The sequence below is a fragment of the Bos taurus genome, chromosome 8 (assembly GCF_002263795.3).
Source record: "Bos taurus isolate L1 Dominette 01449 registration number 42190680 breed Hereford chromosome 8, ARS-UCD2.0, whole genome shotgun sequence".
Taxonomy (NCBI): domain Eukaryota; kingdom Metazoa; phylum Chordata; class Mammalia; order Artiodactyla; family Bovidae; genus Bos; species Bos taurus.
In genome coordinates this window covers 36,386,247-36,399,174 of record NC_037335.1, presented here as the reverse complement: position 1 = coordinate 36,399,174, position 12,928 = coordinate 36,386,247, and the positions used below count along the sequence as shown (strand labels likewise).

Genomic DNA, 12,928 nt, shown 5'->3' with positions numbered 1-12,928 from the left:
GTCTCCCTCCCTCTCCCCTTTTCCCTTTCCCTCCGGATACACACACACACACACACACACAACTGAGGGACTTCACTTTCACTTTTCCTTTCATGCATTGGAGAAGGAAATGGCAACCCACTCCAGTGTTCTTGCCTGGAGAGTCCCAGGGATGAGGGAGCCTGGTGGGCTGCCGTCTATGGGATCACACAGAGTCGGAAATGACTGAAGCAACTTAGCAGCAGAAGCAGCATATATATATATAAAATACTCTCACAATGTTTACACCTCACACTTACTAATATTCTTTTATCTCATTTACTTCAGGTTAGACTATGTATATTTAATTTTTATTCTATCAAGAGCTTTCCTGTTTTGTACCATTTCTCTCACTAATGAACCTCAGATTCATTTTATGGGAAAATCTAAGACTCTGGAAAACATATGGAAGAAGAAGAAAAACAACAACAAAACTCATCCAGAAATGTAAGTGTAGTAACTGTGACCAGAAGCCAAAAAATTTACATGTGGAAAGAGAAAAAGAATGTAAAAATAGTTTTTCTTTAAAATTGTATTTAATAAATCCTTATATTTGGTGAAGTGGTGCTGTTATATCCTTCTTCTTGATTGCTTATTTAATGTCCACAAACAAATACAAATATGGGTTATCAGTTCCCTAAAATAAGATTATAACCCACTGAGAAATGTAAAATATTTGCATAGTAATACAATTATACTCAATACAAATATCTGAAGGCAACTTAAAGAGAATGGAGAATGAATAAAAAGTGAAAAGAAAATCTGCATGATATCTAAACTTTGATAATTAGAAGAAATAAAATTCCAGTAGATTTTAGAAGAGAAACAGGTTAGCACACATATAAGCTGGCTAAAAAACAATTTTGCCTCACCATAGTATAAATATGAAATGTACCAAGAGATTAAAAAAAAAAACCAAATAACTTATTGTTAAAATAGCTAGTGCTCTAATAAGGTACATATTTTAAAATGTGAGTATCTAGCATATTGACAAATGGTAACAACAACAATAAAAACAACAGCCAGAATTATAGTGGTAGTAAAACAAAACCAAATTCAAACAAGGAGTCGGATTTCTAAGTGCTACAGATATATTATTGACAAAAGTAGTACTTAATACACAAGCACCTGCCTAAATCTTGTTCTCAACTGTCATTAGACATCAATAAGAAAAAGTTAAATTTTATTACAGTTGTATTTATAGAAACAGCTCTTTTACTCATTGCTAAAATAACCTAGAAAAAGCATTTAAATTTTTGTTATTGGAAATCAGTCTTTTTTAATTTGCCTATATTGACTTGTTGATATATATATTTAATAGTAATGAAATGATTTAAAAATTATGAAAATCTAAAGCACAATGTCTCTAAAATGTCATAGTTCTATTACAATTTTGCTTCTTCAAAACATTTAAAGTTGATACCACTCATTAATATTTACTTAGTAAATGCATATAATTATTTTCCTCTCAAAGACCTATACTATTAAGGTCTGCACATAAAAATCAGTACTTTCTCCAAGAATTTATTGAATGCATAGAAGAATTAGAGGTCAGATGTGTTTTCTAAAGAAAGTTCAGAAAAAAGACACGCATTAGGATTTAATAGCTTTATGATTGTCCCATTAGCATGAACAACATACAACATTTATTTCAGTGCACAGGTTGAAGATGTTAATTTATTACATTTCTTTAGAAGAGTTTTATTTGTACTTCTTTTGTAAAATATATATATTTTATATAATTATATACATGAGAAAACTATAACAGACATCTTTTCTGAAGGTGTTTTTCCATAGCAGAGTTTTTCCCCAACATAACATAAATACTTCCCTTGTCAATGACCATACAGTCCACGTATTTTCAAGGCGAACTAGTCGCAAGTAATTATAATGCCAGAAGTTAAAGCGATGGAAACTCTGGATGATTAATCCAAACATTTAGAAAATAATCATTTTAGCCAAAACTTTTTTATATTTAGAATCATTTAAAGATTATGTGATAGTTTCATCTGCACTAATATTCATAATTAAGGGACTATATTACTGACTATAAATAGATATCCAAGAAAAAGATATGCAAAAAGGCAAAGTGGTTGTCTGAGGAAACTTACAAGTAGCTGAGAAAAGAAGAGAGGCAAAAGGCAAATGAGAAAAAGAAAGATATATCCATCTGAATGCAGAGTTTGAAACAAGAGCAAGGAGAGATAAGGAAGCCTTCCTAAGTGAACAATGCAAAGAGAGGAAAACAACAGAATTGAAAAAGACAAGAGAACTTTGCAAGAAAATTAGAGATACCAAGGGAACATTTCATGCAAAATGAGCACAATAAAGGAAATGGTATGGTCTTAACAGAAGAAAAAGATACTAAGAGGAGGTGGCAAAAAGTTACAGAAAAACTAAACAAAAAAGATCTTAATGACCTGGATAACCACAATAATGTGATCACACACCTAGAACCAGACATCCTGGAGTGTGAAGTCAAGTGGGCCATACGAAGCATCATTACAAACAAAGCTAGTGGTGGTGATGGGATTCCAGCTGAGCTATTTCAAATCCTTAAGATGATGCTGTGAAAGTGCTGTACTTAAAATGTGAGCCAATCTGGAAGACTCATCAGTGGCCACAGGACTGGAAATGGTCAGTTTTCATTCCAAACTCAAAGAAAGGCAATGCCGAAGAATGTTCAAACTATCACACTATTGCACCCATTTCACAGGCTAGCAAAGTATGCTTAAGATCTTCCAAACGAGCTTCAACTGTAGGTTCAACAAGGTCTTGTGAACCAAGTCCTTCCAGATGTTCAAGATGGATTTAGAAAGGCAGAGAAAACAGAGGTCAAATTGCCAACATCTGTTGGATCATAGAAAAAGCAATAGAATTCCAGAAAAAAAAAAATCTACTTCTACTTCACTGATACACTAAAGCCTTTGACTTTGTGAATCAAAACAAACTGTGGAAAATTCTTAAAGAGAGATGGGAATACCAGACTACTTTACCTGACTCCTGAGAAACCTGTATACAGGCCAAAAAGCAACAGTTAGAACCAGACATGCAACAAGGAACTGGTTCCAAATTGGGAAAGGAGTACGTCAAGGCTGTATATTGTCACCTTGCTTATTTAACTTCTATGCAGAGTACATCATGCAAAATGCTGGTCTGGACGAAGCACAAGCTGGAATCAAGATTGCTGGGAGAAATATCAACTACCTCAGATTTGCAATGACACCACCCTGATGGCAGAAAGCAAAGAGGAACTAAAGAGCTGCTTGATGAAAGTGAAAGAGGAGAGTGAAAAAAGAAAAAGCTGTCTTAAAACTCAACATTCAAAAAACTAAGATGATGGCATCTGGTCCCATCACTTCATGGCCAAATAGAGGGGGAAACAATGGAAATAGTGACAGATTTTATTTTCTTGGGCTCAAAAATCACTGTAGATGGTGACTACAGCCATGAAATTAAAATATGCTTGCTCTTTGGAAGAAAAGCTATGATAAACCTGGACAGCTTATTAAAAAGCAGAGACATTACTTTGCTGACAAAGGTCCATATAGTTACAGTTAAAGCTTTGGTTTTGACAGCAGTCATGTACAGATGTGAGACTTGGCCATAAAGAAGGCTGAGCATGGAATAATTGATGCTTTTGAACTGTGCTGTTAGAGAAAACTCTTGAGAGTCCCCTGGACTAAACGGAGGTCAAACCAGTCAATCCTAAAGGAAATCAACCCAGAATAGTCATTGGAAGGACTGATGCTGAAGTTGAAGCTCCAACAGTTTGGCTACCTGAGGCAAAGAGTTGACTCATTATAAAAGACCCTGATGCTGGGCAAGGTTGAAGGCAGGAGGAGATGGGGATGGCAGAGGATGAGATGGGTGGATGGCATCACTGACTCAATGGACATGAGTCTGAGCAAGCTCTGGGAGATGGCGAAGAACAGGGAAGTCTGGTGTGCTGCAGTCCATAGGGTCGCAGAGTTGGACACAACTAAGTGACTGAACAACAATAGACAGATATTTTGATTGTCTATATTACTAGAAATTATGAATTTACATCAACTCCATTTATATCAATATGTATGACGGTACTCTTAGAAAAAATCAAAAGTAATAATGTCTCTCTTAAACTCACTTTATTTCTAATTACCGTTTCTGCAGAGTCTGATTTTAAACAAAAACAGGAATGTTATTGTCAGGGGATTAAAGGTAATATAATGAATGTACCTTTCTGATTAAGTAGACATACAATATATCTCTCTCTGGATATAAAATTAAAATATATTTGAGAAGTTCATATAGATATATTACTGACCTGTGCATTTTTGTAGTTTTTTGGAAAAGACAAAATATTAGTGAGAATAATCATAAACTTAAATTTTATATAACCTAATAAAATAATATTTTATAATGGTTTTATGTTTTGCTGAGCAGTGGTTCTATGAATTAGCTAATCAAGAGCATCTCAGCATTAATTATATCAGAACTAACATCATTGTATTTGGCAGGTGTCCACTAACATCAAATGGCCTTTGTTAATTAAGTCTGGAGAACAGATCAAATCATTGTGCCATTTTGGAAGGTTTTCTTAGCCTATTGATCTTGGCAGGCACAAGTCATCATGTCATTATATATCTTCTCAATCAATGGGTATTAAAATCACAACTATTATGCAAGGTTCTTGGAAATACCTTAATGTAAAAAAAAAAAGTTAAACAGAAATTGATAACAGCTATTCTAATGCATCTGTGAGCCATTCATCTAGATTTTTTTTTTTTTTAGGTACAGAGTCCCTGGATCACATTAACTCAATTGCTCTTGTCATAATATTACCTTCACTGAGTAATGATTTATGTTACATTATGTCCCCTGGTAATACAGAAAATCAAAATATGGTCTACTGAAACATCAGTTCTATATCTTTCATTAAATTGTGACTAAAAGCATTATCGTCTGCCATTTCATATTCTTAAGATAAGGATACTCATGATTCGCAAAGATTCTTATGTTTTGGTTGAATTTAGTTTCAGAAACTATTTGGTTTCTTAGCTAAATCCTCCTGTCATAAGAAAAAAAAATATGAAACACTTTGATATTCATGCTAAAATTTGTAGTTAGAAAATTAAGAAGCAGATTTAGTGATCAAGTATAATAACCTATTAAAAAGGTATTCCTTCTTCTTTTAGATAAATACATATTTTTTTCCTATCTAAACGGTTTAGTGTACCTCTGTACTAGGATAATCGAATAGCTACTACAAGTATTTCAGAAGTAAATCATCCTTAATTCTTGGATACAATACTTGAAACTCTGTATTTCCTGCCTCTGTTCAAAAACCTAGTAAGAACCAAAAAATAAAAATAAATAAGACATTTGTAAATTATTAATTTAAAAGACAATGGTGCTTCAGCAAAGGAAACAAGAAAATAAAAAGACAACCCACCAATGGGTATTAGGATAAGGGATAAGGAACTAGTCTCAAAAATTGACAAATAGCTCATGACGCTTAACAGTATCATAACAACCCACTCAAAACGGGCAGAAGACCTAAACACATATTTCTTCAGAGAAGAATACAGATGGCCAACAGGCACATGAAAAGATGTTCCATGTTGCTAATTATTAGAGAAATGCAAGTCAGAACCACACTGAGATATCACCTCATAGCAGCCAGAATGGCTATCATGAAAAAATCCACAAACAATAAATGCCAGGGAAGGTGTGGAGAAAAGGGAACCCTCCCACACTGCTAGTAGAATACACATTGGTACAGCAATGGTATGGAGATTTCTTAAAAAATTAAAAACAGAGTTGCCATATGACCCTGCAATCCCACTCCTGGGCCTATATCTGGAGAAAAACAAGATCCGAAAAGATATATGTACAGCAGTGTTCGTTGCAGCACTGTTTACAATACCCAATACCCAAGACATGGAAGCAACCGAAAAGTCCATTGACAGAGGAATGGATAGAGACATGGTACATATATGCAATGGAATATAACCAGCCGATAGAAAGAATGAAATAATTCCATGTGTAGCAACATGCATGAACCTGGAGAAGGTCCTACCACGTGAAGTGAGACAGAGAAGGAGAACTATCCTAAGACATCCCTTATATGTGGAACCTAAAAAGAAACAATGCAAATGAACTGACATACAGAAACAGACTCACAGAGTTGGAGAACAAGCCTATGGCTGACAGGGGTAAGAAGCAGGGGAGCGAGTTAGGGAGTTTCAGATGGACATGGACACACTGCTCTACTTAAAATGCATAACCGACAAGGTCACAGTGCATAGCACATGAAACTCCGCCCCATGATATGTGGCAGCCTGGGTGGGAGGGGAGTCTGGGGGAGAATGGATACATGTGTAGGTATGGCAGAGTTCCTTCAGCACTCACCTAAAGCTATCACAACACTGTTTCTCAATCAGCTATACCCGACACCAAATAAAAATTCTGAAAAGTAATAGAAAAGATAATGGTGCATAAAAGAATCTAGAGTGTCCAATTAATAACCTATGACCCAAAGGAAGTTACTGACTCTTTTTACCTTTACTGATCCTCCATTTACTTGAGATAATTCCTCATCTATCTAAATGAGTAGGAAGAATTAATACACCCAGAAGCAGACTGCCCAGCCTGTTATGATGATGATGATGATGGTTATATACAACTGAAGTTATAAAATATTTCTGTCCATTATCTAATTGATAGTCTTGTTATGGGTTGAAGAGTCTCCCACAAAAATTATCATATGTTGAATTCCTAATACCAAGAACCTTATTAAGTGACCTTATTTGGAAATAAAATTACTGCAGATAGAATCAGTCATTATATTAGATGTAATTAGTCATTATCAGGATTACCTGGTATCATTAGGTTGGGCCCTAAACCATTATGACTGATACCTTATAAAAAAGGGAAATTTGGACAGAGGAACATGCACCCAGGGAGAAGGCCATGAACAATGTAGGCAGAAATCACAGTGATGCTTCTATAAGCTGAGGAACAGCCAAGATTACCAGCAAACCACCAAAAGCTAGGAGTGAGCCCCAGGGCCTCGCTGACAGCTCTCCCAGAACCAAGCCTGCTGACACTTGGTTCTCAAACTTCTAGTCACCACAACAAAAGATGGTCCATTTTTATTGTTTCAGCCACGCAGGAAGTAGCATTTTGTATAGCAGCCTTAGGAAAATTAACACAAAACAAAACAAAAAACTACTACCCCTAAACACTATAAGGTGGTTATTACTTTAGATGAGAAAACTGAAGTTCAGAGAGATGAAGGAACTTGTCAAAGGTTATAGAGCTAAAAATGGGACTTACGGATTCAAACCTTGGTTACATTACTCTAAGATCAGAGTTTCTTACAGTATAAAAGCTGAAAAATCTAAAAACCTAGAACTTGAGTATAGATATATACTCTTCCTATATACGTTCTTATATCTTTAATGGTTATTTAACTGCTGCTGTTGCTGCTAAGTCGCTTCAGTCATGTCAGACTCTGCAACCCCAGAGACAGCAGCCCACCAGGCTCCCCTGTCCCTGGGATTCTCTAGGCAAGAACACTGGAGTGGGTTGCCATTTCCTTCTCCAATGCATGAAAGTGAAAAGTCAAAGTGAAGTCACTCAGTCGTGTCCGGCTCGCAGAGACCCCATGGACTGCAGCCTACCAGGCTCCTCCGTCCATGGGATTTTCCACTTAAGAGTACTGGAGTAGGGTGCCGTTGCCTTCTCCCTATTTAACTGCTAGAATAGTATAATAAAAAATAATCTCAACAGTTGACTATTTTCAGTCGAGAAAAAGAATGAGATTCACTGATTTCTACATTTTCAATGAGAAACTTATGAAAAACTTACTCTATAATACTTTCATGCATATTAACATAACAAACACAGAACCGTGAACACAGTAAAAGCCAAATCAAGAAGATATATGATTTTTAGTGTAACTATGATAAACCACTTCTACAGTTATATTTTTGATATTTTAGTGATAAACCCATGAACAAGCCAGTAAGAACCAAATAATAGTATGAAAATAAAGGTAGGAGAACTACAAACATACTAGATTTCTAGTAGCCAAGGCGAAAGTTCTCAGCCACAAGATTCAGAAAGTCCACAACATAAAAACAAGTCTTGGGGCTGGTGCACTGGGATGGCCCAGAGGGATGGTATGGGGAGGGAGGAGGGAGGAGGGTTCGGGATGGGGAACACATGTATACCTGTGGCAGATTCATTTTGATATTTGGCAAAACTAATACAATTATGTAAAGTTTAAAAATAAAATAAAATTAGGAAAAAAAAAAAAAACAAGTCAGTGGTTACACATAAGTTTATCAACTTTTGACAGCTGAGAAAATGTAATAATTCATTCTCAGGATTACCCATGAGCTATGACTACAGATTATAGACACGATCTCCAATTATATGATTCATATGTGGATCCCCAGAACAAACCAATGGCATGCCGCCAAGAAAATCACAGATTAATGCAGGTTTGAAAGCGTCAGTCACTCAGTCGTGTCCAACTCTTTGCGATCCCATGGATTGTAGCCCATCAGGCTCCTCTGTCCATGGGGTTCTCCAGGCAAGAATACTGGAGTGGGTTGCCATTTCCTTCTCCAGGGGATCTTCCTCACCCAGGGATTAAACCTGGTCTCTAGCATTGGAGGCAGATTCTTTACCATCTGAGCCACCAGGAAGCCCCAGTACAAGTTTAAGAGGCTCCAACATAATAAACAGTCATATGAACAGTTATCAGATATTTAAGAATAAACTTAAAAAAAATCCACTATGGCTATTCCCGTGTATGTGTAAGCATGTTCAGTCATGCCCAACCATTTGGACTGTAGCCCACCAGGCTCCTCTGCCCTTGGGATTTCCCAGGCAAAACTCATCCCATGATGAACTGATCAATTTGAATCTAAGACCACAGAAATCTGGTATCCTCTTATAAAAATAAAACTACTAGAAGGGCCAAGTTTTTCTTCATAAAATCACTGGTGTCTGCTCTAACATCCAGTAAAATGGGTGAATAAGGCCCCAAAGTTTGATTTCAGATATTGGTAACTGTCTTTACCCGTGAGCCCATAGAAAGAAAAAAAAAATCAAAAACATTAACAGAATATTAATTTTTAAGCAAGCTGCTTCCTGGAAAATATAAGCCATTTAAATACCCAAGGCCTCCTGACAAATGGTTTTAGTTTTAACTTTATCTTGAATTATCCACTCCTCCACAGACTAAATAAATTTTTGGTACTATTCTATCAGAGTTGCTAATACAAAGAAGCATGGTTCTTCTATTCTCTAAATGCTGCATGGTGGATGCATTCATCCATCTCCTGCAAAAAGTCTTCAAGTCATCTGGATACAAAAAGAAAGGATGCGACATATAGGGGTAGGAGAGTAAGAGTTACAGACTATTAGGTATAAGCTATAAAGATATATTGCACAACATGGGGAATATTTAGCCCGTATTTTATAACAACCGTAAATGGAGCATTACCTTTAAAAATTGTGAATCACTATATGGTACACTGGAAACCTATGTAATATTGTACACCAACCATATTTCAATTAAAAAAAAAGATGTTAAATATATCCTCTTTTCAAAGGACTGTATTATTTATAGTCTTTCAGTGTCCATGCCTGTTCCTCTTTACATGCCTTAACTCCTTACTTAGAAGCTCTAAATCTCAAAAACTAAAACGTCTACTATCTTTGTTCTTTGTTTCTGCCCCTGCCATTTCTTCGCACCAACTCTTCTCCACCCGACTCCCCATTCAGAAGCAGACCTACCTCCTGTCTGAGTAATGACTTGAATGTCACTTGAAAGAGGACCATCTCCAATTGAGGTGAAAGCCAGGACTTTGACGGAATACGTTTTCTGGGGCACTAAGTTGCCTATAGTAGTGATCTGGCTGTCAGCTACATTGTGCTTCATCCAGTTGTTGACATGCTGAGTGGGATCCATTGTATAATAAACTCTGTATCCTTGGATCTGTCCATTTGGCTCTTCAGGCTCCTTCCACTGGACCAAGATGGTGGTTGAACTCAACATCCGTGCCTGGACATCCCGCGGGGCACTGGACGGTGCTTGCTCTGAGGTCTGCGTCAGCACAGGCTCGCTGGGAGGCCCCCGCCCGATGTTATTGACAGCAACGACCCTGAATTCGTAATCCGAGTAGGGACTCAGTCCGGCGACACTGTAGCGTGTCGTTGCCACCCCATCAATTTCTTTGTAAGGTTCCTCAGAATTTTTAGGTTTATGCTGAATGATGTAGTAAGAGACCGGCTCAGGGTTCCCGGAGTCCCACGTCAGTGTGATGCTTGTAGCAGTGCTCTCAGTCACGACAGGAGTTCCTGGAGGTTTGGGTAAGGCTTGAGGGAGAAAAAAGGCCATGAGCACCCATTGTCTTTAAGAAATCACGAGATTCCGTAACTCTAGTATTAGAATAATAGGATTATGTATCTAGCGGAGATTTAATTAGATGAAATCATAGCAGAGTAGTTTTCTAAGTGGTCAGGATGTACAGTAAGACATGCGCAGGTGACAAACCCCAGGTGACTAGAAGTGTATTATATAGCGTTGCATTTTGGGGCTGATAATGAAATTCACCATTTATTATCTATGAGATGCTGGATACATTGCTTAATTTCAGTTTGCTTTAGTTTTCTCATGTGAAAAATAGGAAAAAATGTATTATTGGAATTGTACAGTTGGGTAACTGTATTTCATGAGTTTGTGGTGAAGATTAATGAGCTAATCCAGTAATGCTCTTAGAATTTATCTGGCACCCTGAGAAAACAGTGGTTCCAATTATTACAATTATTATAACCAAAGGCTTGGCCAATGAGATTCTCGCTTTGAAAAAATAATACAACTAAATACTAATAAACATTGAAAAGAGCAAAATTTTAAATATAATGAAATGGTATTCAATTGCTATAAGAGTATTCATTTTGTTTTCAAGATGTATGACATAGACAACAGAATTATAATTTTTTAAATAAATTATCTAACCAATAACTTTACGGTAACAAAGAATAATAATTTCAAATTCATGCTTTTTTACTTAATATTCAAAGTATGCTGAAGAACTAAATTAAAGCCTATCCACAAATCTCTTTTTAAAATATTTTATTGTCATAATAGATATTCTATATCCAATATGAGTAACATATTACAGCTACATGAAAAACATTTCATTTAAATTCATATTTTAGAAATCATGTTATTTTTTTTAGGAAAAAAGCATGACTCAAAATGCTACTAACTAAGAATGAAAGCCATCTATGCCGGTGGCCTCATATTCAAGCACCTCACCTGGACAGTGATTCAGAAAGGTATGGTGTTAGGGAAGAAAGGAGAATTTCACAAGCTGATTTTTTAGAGAAAACTCAGAAAGTAACACTCCTATAAACAGCTCTTTAGTACTCTTCTTTCCTTTTCAACTTAAAGAAAATACAACACTGCTTACAATGGTAACTCTTCAAGAATAACGAACTTGTACTTGATCACTGCTACACCAACAATACCTAGAGCACTGTCCAGACCTGAGTAGGGTTTTAAGAAGCATTGTGAAATGACTGCCTGAATAAATGAGTCCTTTCTCTAAGGTGCTTTTAGTTTCGATTCCCTTTTTGCTGTCAAGGTTCACCCTCATGTTTTATTATTTATGTTGGAGGAGGAGGGGGTAGGGAAGTAGCAAGAGTCAGGAAAACAAAGATAAGAAATTGAACAAGATATTAGTTCAATGTGACTCCTGCTTTTGCATTCTTGAAGGTCTTTAGTAAATCTTCAAATATTTAAAGCTGACATGGTTAGTATGGGAAAGGTGATTCAATATTTGCATACGACTCTAAGAACCATGGAATGATAATATTTGGCCAAGGGATTTTATGGAAAATAATAATAAAACGACATTTGTTTAAATATTCTGGTCTGGCATTTTGCAAGAAAGTGGATAACCTGAATTTTCCCTAGATGCTTTTCTGTGTTCTTGAGGCAAGTAAAAATATTGCTAATCAAAGATGTGTGTTTACTGATATTTAACAGATACTCTCAGTTTTACTAAGTGACGCCGATTATACAGTACAGGTTTTGTGTCTGTAATAGTATGCTTAGTACAGTAATTATATGTAATGAAACATTACTATTAATATTTTAAATGATGAAATATTGAAAATGGTGTGTACCTTGTTCTTATGTCACATCATTGCTTTTATATGGTATATAGTAAGTATATATATATTTGGTCAAAGGTATGACACTGACTACATTATGTGTGGTCCATTATTTTTTTTAGGGTCACAGTTCCTAGAAGGGGAAGATGATTTGTGCTCATTTTGCAATAGTTCCAGACATTTGCAGGAATCTAAAGTTACTCTCATACTGATTCATTTTACGAAAGTTTTCTAAAATTCTATAAATACTGTGTAAAAACAGCTGGTTCCCTCACATATTCATTTCCCCTCCTTTGATTCAAAAGTAACCAAGGCATATAATTCTTTGGTTATAGTCAGTACCCTTATTTCAAGGAAAAAAAAAATTGTTGCGCACTTCACCTACACAAGGTGAGAGATGAAGCTGAAACAGAATATAATCACACTTTCATTTTGCATTTTAATGGCACGGTCTATCAAAAATTTAAAGCATCTATTATTAGACCATGTTGATTTCAACTCTTTTTTTTTTTTGTCTTCTGGGATTTTGAGCATTTATTAACACTTACTTGGATTTTTCTGTCATGTACCTCTTCTCAAGGTTCTGGATGAATATAAAACCTGTACACATCATCCTGACCATTACAGCTGAGCATGTTGAGCATTCCTCATCCTGCCCTGTTAGTGCCTGAGCCTGGCTGCCACTTAAGTATTTTGAAAATTATCATGACTTAGGTTGTCAATATTT

At 36.0% G+C, this 12,928-nt stretch overlaps 1 protein-coding gene across 21 annotated transcripts in view; it reads right to left on the bottom strand.

Annotated features, from left to right (window-relative positions):
- Window positions 1-12,928, bottom strand: part of PTPRD (protein tyrosine phosphatase receptor type D) — a 2,536,342-nt gene that overhangs the window by 204,572 nt on the left and 2,318,842 nt on the right. For all 21 annotated transcript variants that reach the window (XM_059889411.1, XM_059889419.1, XM_059889414.1 and 18 more), the window contains one exon: window positions 9,814-10,395. In XM_059889411.1, the coding sequence (XP_059745394.1) occupies window positions 9,814-10,395 (582 nt within the window). The remainder of the gene's footprint in view (window positions 1-9,813; window positions 10,396-12,928) is intronic.